This window comes from Cynoglossus semilaevis, chromosome 14, assembly GCF_000523025.1.
Source record: "Cynoglossus semilaevis isolate Cse_v1.0 chromosome 14, Cse_v1.0, whole genome shotgun sequence".
Lineage (NCBI taxonomy): Eukaryota > Metazoa > Chordata > Actinopteri > Pleuronectiformes > Cynoglossidae > Cynoglossus > Cynoglossus semilaevis.
The window spans coordinates 18,986,925-19,001,307 of NC_024320.1; the positions used below are offsets into that span (position 1 = coordinate 18,986,925).

Here is a 14,383-nt window from a genome sequence, read left to right on the forward strand (position 1 = left end):
GTGAGCGGTCCCGCGTTGCACCGCCCCATGATTTCCAGTGGTACTGCTTCGTTTCATACGTTGGGATAAGTATCCGGAAACGTACCAAACAAACAGAATAAACATTAGTATGAAAAAAACCCAAAACAACTTTCATCATAACTAAAAACAATGTCGTGCTATTTGTTGAATAAATGTAGAAACAAATCCACATACACTAAGTTACTAAGTTAGTTGACACAAAGCTAAAGTAATCGGTCACTTCCCCATTTCTGTTATTTACATGTAAAATCAGTTGGTAGGAGTGGATGTTGGTTTCTGCCGTTTTTGAAGATTTTTTTTTTCCTGTTTCTGCTTTACAGTATTTAAAGGAAGTTCAATGTTCCTCCTTGAGGTTTGTCTGCACAGACTAGTCACACATCTCTACAGTAATGACAGTTCTATATTTTTTCTCTATTGAACTAAGTATCTAATATTTCTTTTTTCTAAAATAAATAAATAATTCAAAAGCAAAATTCAAACGTTTCTCATAACCAGAAGAGCTGCCAGGAACTCTGGCTCCTAGTTATCCAGTGTGCCATTAAAACCAGTTCGCAGTTAACCTGTTTAATGAATAATTACCTCAAATGTTAATTGAACAATTGTAACAATTGTATTATTTATCTGTCCCATCTTTCTTGAGATCCTAAAATAGAAGTTTCTGTCTGGTCAAAAAAACAAACAAACAAAAAAAATAGTTCACGCAACCTAGCACAGTCTTTTTCTTCTTTTGTTTTTACATTTATATAAAGCAACTAGCTTTCAGTTGCTAAAAAATACATTTGTTTCATATTTGATTGGTTTGTACAATAGGGGCAGGATTTTCAGATCATCTTCCTCAAGTTTGTCCTGTGGCTTCTGGATAATTGCACACTTTAGAGAAAATCTCTTGTCCACTGCAAAAGTGAACCAACTGGTCTTAGTTTCATGTTTGTCTCAAGCAATAATCGACAGGCTTTCTTTTCTCCCTCGGGGTGTGTGCTAGACGTCAGGGACATCTTTCTGACAAAGTCAATTTAAATCAATCAATAAAACAAAAAAAATATGTACCTTTGCTGCTCAGGGTGGAAGGTATAGCACTCCTGCCTTACTGCCACAATGTCTAAGGTTCAAACCTGGTCTGTAAATGGTGGTCTTAATGTGCGGAGGTAGGCTGTTTTCCCTCCTTAGGTTAATTGTTCACATAATGACTATAGATGTATAAATGAGAACAAATGATTGTTTGGTGAAAGTACCAGCTGCTGCCGCTCTGACAGGTCAGAATTAATTGAAAAGTCTTTGGGGAAGGTGTTAAAGACGTATATTGAATGATCAATTAATGGGTTCAATTATGTGAAAAAATATCTCCTGTTTTCTTTGACTATGTTGTTTGATGTTGATGAGTAAGAGCAGGAAAAAGCAAGTACACAAACAGTTAGATAAGCTCTTCGAAGAGAGAGAAAACAGACCCAGCTTTAGACAAAAGAGGCAGATGACAGACATGTAGAGAACCTGTCAGACAGGGAACATTTCAACCCGAGGGCTAAATTCTGTAGCTAAGAAAGCACCTCTTTACAAGTGTTAAACCTATGGACAGAAAACATAGATGTGATAAAAGACATTTAACTTCCCATTATGAAATCAAATCATATATAAGCTTGGATATATATTTATACGGCTCTTATGGACTCTCCTGTCATAAAGCCTCTCAGCACATGTAACAGAGACAGACTGGACCTACAAGAGCACGGACCACACCCCACAAAAAGAAAAAAATGCAGTTTTTAACCTGTGTACCTGTCAATCACAAAGCCCTTCAATGTTTTGAACAGTATCTCATGTACACATGCTCTGGACTAGTTTCTAAAGAGGGACAAAACTGCACAGACAGTTGGAATGGCTGTTCGACTCCTTCTGCCTGTTGTCTTTCTCGTCTCTGTCCCTCTGGTTAAAGCTGCTCCGCAGCCAAACATCGTCTTTATCATGGCTGATGACTATGGCTGGCACGATATTGGATACCACCGCTCAGAGATCCACACTCCTCACCTGGACGAGTTGTCAGCCAGCGGGGTTCGTCTGGAGAGCTACTACGTTCAACCAATCTGCACCCCCTCCAGGAACCAGCTCATGACCGGCAGGTACCAGGTGAGAGTCACTGCCTGTTGCCTAGTTCTGGAAAATGGATTGTAATTCTGAAAGTAAATAGAATAGTATTTCCTTCAGAATGTATTATTTCAATTTAATATAACTGAATGTGATTTTACCTATCCAGAAAACACAAACTTGTGAAAAGTGTATTCATGAGAAATTTAGAAGTTACACAAAATACCTCAGGGTGCATCAAGTTTTGCATAAGGGTGAATTGATCCCATTAGAGGAGTGACAACAATCAAATCCATCAATCCATTGCTTTTAATTTAATTAATAATGACAACAAGAATGAATAATATGAATAATGTATTATTATATTATTATTACTGTTGTTATTATATTATCGTTTTATTATTTCTACAGAAGCACATTATTTTTCTCTCCCAGATCCACACAGGCATGCAGCACCACACCATCTGGCCCTGTCAGCCATACTGTGTTCCTCTGGAGGAGAAGCTCCTGCCTCAGTACCTGAAGGAGGCAGGATACAGTACTCACATGGTGGGGAAGTGGCACCTGGGCATGTACAAGAAGGACTGTCTGCCCACCCGCCGGGGATTTGATTCATTCTTTGGTTTGTGTGCTTTTGTATAAACATTTTTTTTAGTGAATTTTCATAATGTCAATGTATTGCTTTGTTTCATCCAGCAACTCTATCTGCTTCACATGAGTTGATGTCCTCACATCGGAGTTATCTTTACTGTTGTCCTCTATTTTTAACCAGCTGAGGTGTTGAAGTCAGAGAGTCTTAAGACCAATTGGCAGATTACACTTATATGATTAAAAAACGTGAAATGAAGTTTGTGAAAAGGAAAAAAAAGAATCAGATTTGACTGGGTAAAAAACAACCCTTCAATAATAAGTTAAAGTTTGGACTACACTACTATATATTCTTTAAAAAGAGTGCAATTGTAAATGTGTAAAAAATCTAATCAAATATAACATAACACCTGACAAAGGTATAATGACAAAACTGGTCAGACACAATGTCCTGTCCAGGTCACACTATTATTTAAGCAGGAAATAACTTGTACTTATAATGGCTGATGTTTACTTTATGTCAACTGTTTGTAAAGAGAAGGTGTAGAGAGGTAACAAGCAGACAGGTGAGAAGTGAAGAAGGTGAAAACCCGAGCAGACGAAGATCGTAATATGGATGTGCTAATATAATTTTTTGTTAAAATTTGCAATTATCAGGACTGGCAGAAAAGTATGCGATTGTGGTGCAGGACCTGTCAGTTAGACAGTGATTACTTTGGGTATATGGTAGGGCATTGATGACCTCCAGGCTCCTCCAAGTTGACTTGTGTCGCTTATGTCAAAGTGTTGATTAAACAGTTTTTCTGTCACAGCCCTAGTGTCAACATGGATGAGACATACGGGTTTACATCAGACTAACAGGTTGACAGATAAGGCAGGTTGACAGCAGGAGGATCCATGGATTATGATGTTTGCAGATGACATTGAAATGTGTAGTGAGAGTAGGGAGCAGGTGGAAGAAAACCTTATGCCTCTTTTTCCTATCTTTGTCATATCATTTTTCCAGGTTAAAAGGCCTGCTTAAGGTGGTGTTGACAAACTGGATTTGAACAAGTAAATCCTGATATCAAATAGTGGAACTCCAAATTTTCTGCATCAGAAATCAAGTTGTGGCGCTTTGGCCCAGAGGCAGTGTCTCTGTCAGTGGTGTGGAACCCCAGGGTTCACCTCCTGGGCAAGTTCGAATCCCAGTTAGGGCAGTTGGTACCTTCCAGTGGCCTCACCACCCACAGGAAGGTTCAGGGGTGTTGGTACAGTGCAATGTGATTTGGGTGGTGGTCGTGGAGACTGCTGCCCCCGCGAATTGGTAACGGATAAGCAGATGAAAATGGATGGATGGATGGGAAATCAAGTTAACCTCCTAAACATTGACCTTTCCTCCTGCAGGATTCCTGACAGCCTACAAAGATTACTACTCCCACATACGCTGTCACTACATTACTGCTCTGAAAAAGTATCCCTGTGTCATGGACCTGATGGATGGAGAAGAATTTGTCCCCCATTACTATGGAGCTTATTCCACTCAGCTGTTTGCCCAAAAGTCAATCAGCGTCATAGAAAAACACGACTCTGACAAGGTGACAGACACATGTTACACAACACAAGACAACAGGACTCTTATTCAAACACAGTGGGCTAGGGTTAGGGTTAGATTCTTACAAACTATCTATCGCTTTGTATCTATCTAACATCCATCCATCTATCTATCTAACATCCATCCATCCATCCATCCATCTATCTATCTATATGTGTATCTATATGTGTATTTATATGTTTCTATCCCTTCTTTATTTCTTTCCTTCAGCCACTCTTCCTCTACCTAGCACTGCAGGCTGTTCACGGGCCCCTCCAAGTACCAGAGCACTACACAGAACCCTACAGTTTTATCAGCGATCCCAGTCGTAGGATCTATGCTGGGATGGTGTCGGCCATGGATGAGGCCGTGGGCAGCGTCACCATGGCTCTGCACAGGACGGGACTTTGGAACAACACAGTGCTGGTGTTTACAACTGGTGTGTTTCTGAGGTTTCAAAATAATCGCTTTCTTGACCCATACACAGCAACATATTGAAGTGCCATAGTTACTGTGGATTAGAGATCCGTTCTGTGATATTGTTTTACCCTTTCATGTAGAATAGTTTATATTCTCGATAGGGAAGTTTGAAATTAACTTTTTCCCATTATCTGATATGCCGATATTGTCCAAACACCTAACTTCCGATTCCGATATCAACTGGTACCGATATAGACCTGGTAGTATTTATTTGTTTATCTGTACAAATCGCTTTATGAGTTGCTGGCACCAGCATTCTGCATATGATCCCCTGATTATTAAAATAAACTCATGAAATGAGCTGCAATGCTGCCATCTAGTGAATTTCACTTTAACATACAGCTGTTTAGCCCCAAAACTACTTTTGGGCAGACATCATTTGGTGAAGCCCCGGCATTGTGTTATCAGGTTTTCATTATTGGATGAAAAACCGATAACAATTCTTACAGATTGTACATAATTATGCTAATATCGGTCAACTGAGTTTCCGCGTTTGTGCAGTTTCTCATGGTAACCATAGTCATCGTCAGTATTAATCAGTCAATTCCTCACAAACCATATGACAGTTGTGTGGGTCACCTGGTCAGTCTCCATGGAGGAGATTATGTTTTAAACTCCCTCAGTGTGTGTGTGTGTGTGTTTATCAACTATGTATAAGAGTAACAATAGGTGAATGGACAGTAGACATTTTGGATATGCAGTCCAGTTGTTCTGCCATTCATTAAAATGTTTTCACATTTTTAATCCGATTAATCTTCTGAAATTAGATTCCATATTTTCACTCATGTACAGTGTCTGTCACAGTGTCTTCCCTGGTTCCGCCTCTCACATGGTTGTTTTCCTACTCTGTCGTTGGTTGTCAGATAATGGAGGTCAGACCTTTTCTGGTGGCAGCAACTGGCCTCTCCGTGGCAGGAAGGGAACACTGTGGGAGGGTGGAGTCAGAGGAGTTGGATTTGTCGTCAGCCCACTCCTGAAAAAACCGAGAACTGTCAGCCATGAACTAATGCACATCTCCGATTGGCTGCCTACATTTATTGAACTGGCAGGAGGGAATTCCCAACCCCCCAGACTCCTGGATGGATTCAACATGTGGCCCACAATCAGGTGAGGTGTAGGTGAGAGTAATGTATGATGTAATTTCAATTTACTTGTGATAATTTAACGTATTGGTAGCTACAGTAGGCCTGTGTCCTGCAGTAGATTACAGATCACTCATTTGTTACACAATATTAATATCTATCTATCTATCAGTCTCTGTCTGTCTGTCTGTCTATCTATATATCTATCATCCATCCATCCATCGTCCATCCGTCCGTCTGTCTATATTGATCTATTTCTCCTCATCTCTCCTTTATCTCTTCCACTCTTTCTTACCTTCTTTCTCTTCTCTTATTCTTTTCCCTCTTCCTCTCCTTTCTTCCCTTTGCTCCTTCCCTTCCATCCTTTCCCTTTTCTTGTTCTTTTCTCTTTCTGTCAAACTTTTCCAAATTCTATCATTTATTTATATTATTATACTTCTGCCTTTCCTCTGCAGTACCCCTGTTTGCCCACTAGATGGCGTGGAAAATAATTCAAACATTGTTAGCCTTTATGCATGTATTTTACATGTCATTTATCTTGGTTCACACTAACACTCCATATCTCTGCTCCTGACCCCGCCCCCTGTTCAATTTTAGGACAATGGTGGCCCACGAGTCAAAACATTTGCCTACGCCTGGCATAGGGCAATCACTGTTGCCTGCATTGTGTAACTTTTTTTTTTTACCTAGTGATGGAGTTGCTTCTCCAAGACAGGAGCTCCTGCACAACATCAACCCTCTCCATAAGACTAATTTGCCATGTAAGTGAACTACAGTTGATCAGGCTCTGAGGACACGTTGACGTCTCAGCTCGTTTGTTAAGTACTGGTCCACACTGAGTAGAGTTCCTGCCCTCTGCAGGTCCTGGCAGGTACTCTTCCAGGACTTTGGACGAGGAGTACAATGTAGACCTCTGGACCAACTCTGGCTTTAATGTGTCCTTTCGAGCTGCCATTCGATTCTCCAAGTGGAAGCTGCTGACTGGTGACCCAGGTCAGTGTCTTTGGCCAACACACACACACACACACCTAAGATAAACGCTACACCAGTAGCTGATTGTGGAGTAATTATAGCATCAGTCCATCAAATAACCACTATGAATAATAAATGAAAGAGGCGTTAACACACCGGGAAATATAATTATTTTGTAAATAGTTTTTTGACCAAGTCTCCCCTAAAAATACTTCTACTTTTAGAATATCCATTTCACATAGCACGATATCCAAAAACCATGGACATCGTGCTATGTGACAGCTGTCTACAGTTCATCACCCAGGCTAATGTAGCTGATGCTGTCTTCCCCGTAGATATCCTATAGAGGCAGCACCATCTGATTATTTTCTTTTTCCAAACTAAACTTGAAAGAATATGTTAACTTCAATTGATTCTTGACCTTTTTGACTTATCCATATATTTCTGCTTCTTCTATTTTAACTAAGGCTAAAAAGATTGTACACAACTTTAGACTTTTGAGTGATGAAAATGTCACTTCTACTGATAATATCTGTATGTGAATGGTTGAGTGTGTTTGTGTGTTTCGCCAATACCTCCAGGATGTGACCACTGGTTCCATCGTCCAGGGTTCTATAACTCCATATTCTACAGGGAGCCCCTGAGGCCTGTAATGCTGTTTGACATACCTAATGATCCAGAAGAAAGGAACGACCTAGCGGACAAGTATCCCAGTGTGGTAGCTTTTCTCCTCAGGAGACTTGAATACTATCAGAAAACTGCCTTGCCAGTGAATTTCCCAGAAGAGGACTCTAGGTGTGACCCACAGGACAGTGGAGCCTGGGGACCCTGGGCTTAGACGGACACCACAGTGGTGAAGGTGGTAATGAATGTGGACTGCTGTTGACGCTGCTTCAAAAAAATGTTTAAAATGTAACTATGTCTTTCTAAATGATTTTTGATACACATGATCATCTCTTGTTTGTGGGTTCACACACACACAGGCTACATTTCACAGTAGTGGTAGGCAGATCACTCCATGACTCCCTACGACGACTGCGCGAATACAAGAATATTTGCATAAAACACACACACACACATACATATATACTTTGTGACATTTGTTGTAGAACAGTTTGTTTATTTGTTGTACTTTAATAATTATATTTACTTTGTACACTGTATTTCAACACCCCCCCCCCCCCCATCAGATCCACACAGGGATACAGCATTCCATCATCTGGAAGACAAAATACAAAGTTGGCATTAGGATGATCTTATTTCAATTTTTGATCCATGTCGGCAACATGCCAACATTTAGCACATCTCTAAAGTGGCATTTTCACATTACTACCTCAACAAAATTGTTCAAATCTCATATTTTCTTTTCTTTGAAGACCTTAATAAATATAAGTGATGCGCTTATTATCTGCTGTGGTTTCATCATCAGACATTAAAAAAAATCATAAAAAAAAACCAAAATAAAATATTTTGGTTTTTTTTTTTATGATTTTTTTGGTCGAAGTCGCTTGTGGTTGCTTCAGTTCTCTTTTTCTAAGCACAACAAACAAGTGATTTCCGTGTGCACTTCATGTGAGGTACATGAAAGCATAGTAACACACACTCATTATGGTCTCAAATTCACAGTCCTACTAAACCAGCCACGGTGACACACAGTGGCTAAAAGAGATTTTAGAGATTTTACTTTACCAAGCTTACAGTCAGATACAAAGATATGTTAAGTATCCGTCACTGTCATACCTGCTGCGGCGCTGCAATCAAGCGATTGGTTCCACCTGAGCTCACCGGCTGTCGCCGATGAGTGGGCAGTGTATTTAAGCTGCAGCCACATCGTCTTGTCTGTTCACCGAGGCTGCACGTTCTCGTTCCAGTTGTGGAAATTCCCTGCAGTCCTAGACTTATCTGTCCTGACGGTCCACGGCCAGTCTCACCGGCTCTGTGGACGAGATTCCTCTCGCCGTTTTTGAGGAGACTTCCTGCAGTTTTCGGCTCAGCCTTTCCGCTCCTGATTTGGCTCGGCTGTCCAGAGGGAATCCGCCGCGGTGACGTCACTCTCCCTTCAGCCTTTGGATCTCTACTGTAGACGGAGATCACGTTTGTCAAGAAACTGTTTGCTCCAAGCGGAGACTCCCTTTGTTCAAGGACTTTTCCATTAGCAAGACGCCTGTTTAGATTCCACGTTCATTTGAGAGACTTCCTTTTATTTCAAGTGGAGATTCCTTTGTTGAAAGACTCCTTCAGTATAAGAGGTGCTCGTACAGTATTTGTACCTGCTGATCCAGCAATAAACCAGTAGTTCCCCTGAGCATAATTACATTTCATTATATTATATTTCATTGATATTCAAATGGTTAGTCTTTCAGATATTTAAATTGTTGATCCATTAAAGCAGGACTGGAGGTTCAATGTTCATTCTTTGACAAAATCACCTCCTTGGTCAAAGAAAACAAAACTAAAGAACACCTTTACCTAACGATGTCATAAATTTCGATTTTTAATTTCTTCTAAATAGAAACTAGTCAAAAATATTACTGTTACTCGTCTTTTTGAATCAGTTCCACTGTGCAGTGATATTCAAATGGTTGCAATGACGATGGTAAGGAGAGTGTACACAAATAAGAAGCTACATAAAGTACTTAACAGTTAAAAATATACATGAAAATATTCTGGTGTGCAGAAGCAGCAATGGTAAAAGACAGATTGCCGTGGACATGCTCTATAAGTGGTCGTCTGATAGGCTGTGGGCAAAAAAAAGAAAATGGTACATAAAATAAATATTTATGTCTTCCACTGATCTGTGTTAAATATACATTTTCAGTATTACTCTACACATTTTTGACATTTTATTAAGTAAAAATCGCAAATCCCAGGTGACTGATGACTGCGCGATCCAATACAAACTGGGTCACATGACGCGGACCGGTCAATATGCTTGAGCCAATAAAGTGTAGAGAAAAGTCAGCGGCGAGGCTAACAGTACTCTGTCTCACTTCAAGAGGTCGTACGTGAACTGACAGGTGCTCTCCAGCTGACGTCGACAGGCAATTAAAAGTCGGCGCCATGTTAGAGCCAGAAGTAGGGGAAGAAAAGTGTTTTCTATCCTCTGCCTGCACCGACTCACTATGGATTGTATTTCAAGACGGAAACTTTTCTCAAAGCTGGACTTCCGGTCCAAACAGAAGGTGATAAGTGATGGAAGACTGAGCTAAATGGTTGGCTTCAAACTACGGGACAGAAGATTCGTTCTTTTTAAATGTACTGGTACAAACGAAAAGACTCGCTGTGTGGATGTCCTGCAAGAAACCGCCATTACTGTTTTCTTTGTCTTTTATTCTCATCGTGTGATAACGTCTGGACTAACTCGGGATACTGTGACCTGAAACATTTACAAAGAAGCTTCAGCAGACATGAAAAATCAGCCACGCACATTCAAAGCCAGATATTTTTTTAACTTTTGGAAATTCAAGGATCGATTTGGCATTGGACGAGAAACGGAGACTAAACATTAGCGTTCAACCGTCCACAATGCTAAGATGAGGGGAAACCGAGAGATACAACCACGGACTTCATCTATAAGTAAAGGTAAGACTAAAAATGGTTTTAAGTTTTTGTTTTTTGTTTTAAATAAGTTGGGAGTAAATAGAAAAAAATCTGGTATTTCTAGTCTAGTATTTGTGCCCACGAGATGGGTGGTCCCTCTCTATCGCGGTTCTACTTTCGCTTCCTCAGTACATCGCGGATTTTTTTAAATCCAATCTCGCGACATTAAAAATGTTGAATTTTAAAATTGTATTTAATTTGAATATCCAGTCGCAATGGCAGTGAGATACATTTATACAGTTGGGCTTCAAGATACGAGTTCCCCGAAATACCAGTTATTGTAGTTAACCCAGGAGACTCTGCTAGTGCCCGCTCCATTTTGCCCAAATTGTTATGTACCGACCTCTGGTGGTGAAAATAATGAACAACAAAATAATAATAGAGCGTATATTGGAAACGAACACTTTTAAATACGTATCATACATAGATTGTGATGAATAAATTATATCGTATTCCATTCACGTGTTACTTAAATAGTTGTATGGTCTTTTTAGTGAGTTAATTTCATTCTCAGGTGTACGATAATCCTCGTATTTCAACGATAATGTTGTCCTCTGCAACATCAATAATTCAAAAAAGGCCACTGTTTGTGTGAATGTGTGTGTGTGTGTGGGGGGGTTCAGCCAATTTGTTTCAGAACAAATTTGGCAGAACACATTTGGCTCCACAGTCAGCTAAGACCGCCCCAGGACACGGCGCGGTTTCGTCATAAGTTGAGGGATATTTAAAACATAAGCTGGAAAAACATGTTCTGCTGAAAGAGACGTTATGGCCGTAATACAGCATTCATTGGTTGGTGTTATTTTTAAGGGGAATGGAGAATTAATGTTAGATAATGCCAGTTAGCATCGCATGGTAACTAAAGTGACCATGCGTGTATATAGCGTACCCGCCGGCTTGTTATTTTGGTCTTGACAAATGAACAATTGACTTGGACGGTAACAATACAGAGCCCATTTGACAGCACTGCAGCTGATGTGGGCCAAACTAGACACTTTAGTGGAAAAATAACGACAATAATTTAAAATAATTTAGATCAACGCTGCAGCTGCTCGTATGCCATGAAGCGGCAACAGATTGGAGATACTTCAGGATGACAAAATAAAAAACAAAAACAGTCAGCTGATGCGCGTCCGCGTGAGACGTCCCGTTCCCCGCACTTCCTGTGAACCTTTGAACAGCTCGCTTTCTTTCAATGTGTATGAGCAGAGATGGCTGTTGGGTTTGTTGTTGTCTTTCTCGTCTCTGTCCCTCTGGTTAAAGCTGCTCCGCAGCCAAACATCGTCTTTATCATGGCTGATGACTACGGCTGGCACGATATTGGATACCACGGCTCAGAGATCCACACTCCTCACCTGGACAAGTTGTCAGCCAGCGGGGTTCGTCTGGAGAGATACTACATCCAACCAATCTGCACCCCCTCCAGGAACCAGCTCATGACCGGCAGGTACCAGGTGAGAGGGATGGGTATATAAAAAATTGTTGCGAATAATAATTCGGGGGAAAAACAGGTTCTGTAAACTAGCAGACGCTGAATCAAGATTATGTAATGCTTTCATTTTAGGTGTGTTCAGTGTCACTTACAGCAGTTACTAACGTCACTTCTGTGTGTAGAACTTACAACCTGTGAATCCAGTCTCCACAAATGTAATCCATAAGAAGAGCTATAAATAATAATGTCTTCTGTCTAAATACTCTAAACACAATTACAGTAAATAAAAATATGTAAAAATAAAACTACTAAAGAAGTCCTTTAAAAAATATACACTGGATTTTCTTTTAAGGAAATGTTTAATGCCAGCTCTATTTTCCCACTAATATGTTATTATATCAGACATTTGTTTACTCTGTTCTCCACACGCAAACGTGTTTGTTCCTTGTATGCTTTGTGTGTCTCTTGTGTTTGTTTTCTTTCGCAGATCCACACAGGGATGCAACATTCGATCATCTTGCCCTGTCAGCCATACTGTGTTCCTCTGGAGGAGAAGCTCCTGCCTCAGTACCTGAAGGAGGCAGGATACAGTACTCACATGGTGGGGAAGTGGCACCTGGGCATGTACAAGAAGGACTGTCTGCCCACCCGCCGGGGATTTGATACGTACTTTGGTTCGTACCTAGTACTGTATAATCCCTCTATTTAATCAGCTCTTAGTGGGACACAGCTCCTAGAACGTTCTAATTTTTCAGTCATTTTAAACAAGTCCATGAATGGTCAGTCTGCGGATTCCTGAATTTGTCATTGTGTCCATGAATGGTCTGTCTGCGGATTCCTGAATTTGTCATTGTCAGAAGCAAAGCAAAGATTTTTTTTTTCGTTCTTTTTTATATATCTTTTCATTTATGGTAGTTTATGGTATTTTCAGTCAACTGCAAGACAGTTTTTCTGAGGTAATCACAATGACAGCTAACGTAGGTTCACCATGCTAGCTTGCTGATCAACTCAAATTAAAATTGTACCCAGCGACACTCCAAATGGGGATGCATCAGGATTATTCAGTTTGTGGCGAGTCCACTTGAGTCCACATGATACGAGTGTAATTCAAAAGTCTTCCATTGGACAATTCCTTGGTCCCAGATTTTTAGGTGATGTTGTCGCTCCAGTGTACAACCAGCTTCTTTGCCTCGTCTAAGGACTGACATTTAATAACTTTCCAATGTTCCACCACCTTATGTCATCAACTTGTCATTTACATAGTGCTTAGAACACTGGATCATAACAAGAGCCAGTTTATCAAACATGTAAGCCCAGTTGTCTGATCCTGTTCCTTCAACTGAAAGAAAAACAAAACATTGTTATTGAGAAACAAAGGAATGACGATTTATACTGTATATTTATATTGTCATTATCCTGAGATACACTGATGTACATAATGCAATGTAACAGAATAGAGAATAAATATTAGTGATGTACTGAAATTAAAATTGTCTAAAAGAGAAATAAAATCAACTTATAGTCACAATGGAAGTCAGAACAGAATAGCCCACCTATTATATATTATTATTATTATTACGGCTCAAGTACAGTCCCAGTGAGTACAGGGGATCTGAATAGAGCTCAGTGAAATGTGTGCTGACAGACTCTGAGTGGACATCGAAAATGTCCGATGGTTGAAAATTCGGTGCATCCCTAATAAATATAATTGACCATACACAGGAGATCTTAAACAATAAGATGCTGCTTAAACCTGGTACCAACATTTGTTTAGATTTTGATGGTGGAACAACCTTAAATAAATCCAACTACGGCTTTTCAAAGTAAAGGTCAAATAGCCCCAAAACCCCCTTTGAACTGTTGTCCTGCTGCATTAACCATGAAATACACACCATATATTTGAACTTGTTTCTTTCTGCAGGCTACCTGTTGGGTTCTGAGGATTATTACGCACATACCCGCTGCTACCATAACGTTACACATACATCCTGTGCCCTGGACTTTAGGGACGGAGAAGAGGTGGCTAGTGAATACAAAGGACAATATTCAGCTGAGATTTTCAGCCAGAAAGCCGTCAGCCTTATTGAGAAACAAGACCATAACAAGGTGACACACTTACTGTTTCCCAGAACACAGCAGGCTCAGGTGTACTGATTACTCAGTGTACAGTGTCGGTATCGGTAGTCCAGGATTGGTGTAAGTTTGTGCACAAATTTGTGCCTCGCCCAAGAAACAGCATTGGAAGTATGGATTCTATCCCAGAATCCTTCAGGCTTGATTTCTTAGATAACTGGTTCAAGGAGTGCCGTTATTCAAATAGTCACACCATCTTGAATTCTTGTCAGATTTCCACAGATGTGTTAGATGTATTTGGTAAAGCTTAGAGCAGAGGGCACCTGGTCGCCCCCGCAGACTACCTAAGGTGCCTGCAGGGCATGTTCTAAAAATAGAACTAATCATCAAGATCATCAAAAATTGTACTGTTACTGTGCTTTTTGAATCAGTTACACTTGCAATGATATTTAAATGGGTGCAATGACGATGGTAAGAAGAGCG

At 40.3% G+C, this 14,383-nt stretch overlaps 2 protein-coding genes across 2 annotated transcripts in view; both read left to right on the top strand.

Annotated features, from left to right (window-relative positions):
- The first annotated feature begins 618 nt into the window (after nucleotides 1-618).
- On the top strand, nucleotides 619-7,895 carry LOC103390009 (arylsulfatase B-like). The gene is made up of 8 exons (XM_008325686.3): nucleotides 619-2,142; nucleotides 2,536-2,722; nucleotides 4,075-4,265; nucleotides 4,493-4,700; nucleotides 5,605-5,848; nucleotides 6,514-6,584; nucleotides 6,685-6,816; nucleotides 7,377-7,895. Exons 1-8 carry the CDS (start codon nucleotides 1,894-1,896, stop codon nucleotides 7,631-7,633), a joined length of 1,539 nt encoding a protein of 512 aa, XP_008323908.1. The 5' UTR covers nucleotides 619-1,893; the 3' UTR covers nucleotides 7,634-7,895.
- Nucleotides 7,896-9,787: 1,892 nt separating this feature from the next.
- Nucleotides 9,788-14,383, top strand: part of LOC103390010 (arylsulfatase B) — an 8,611-nt gene continuing 4,015 nt past the window's right edge. Inside the window, exons 1-3 of the mRNA XM_025062642.1 lie at nucleotides 9,788-11,849; nucleotides 12,315-12,501; nucleotides 13,749-13,933. Coding sequence (XP_024918410.1) covers nucleotides 11,607-11,849; nucleotides 12,315-12,501; nucleotides 13,749-13,933 — 615 coding nt within the window. The 5' untranslated portion in view covers nucleotides 9,788-11,606. The remainder of the gene's footprint in view (nucleotides 11,850-12,314; nucleotides 12,502-13,748; nucleotides 13,934-14,383) is intronic.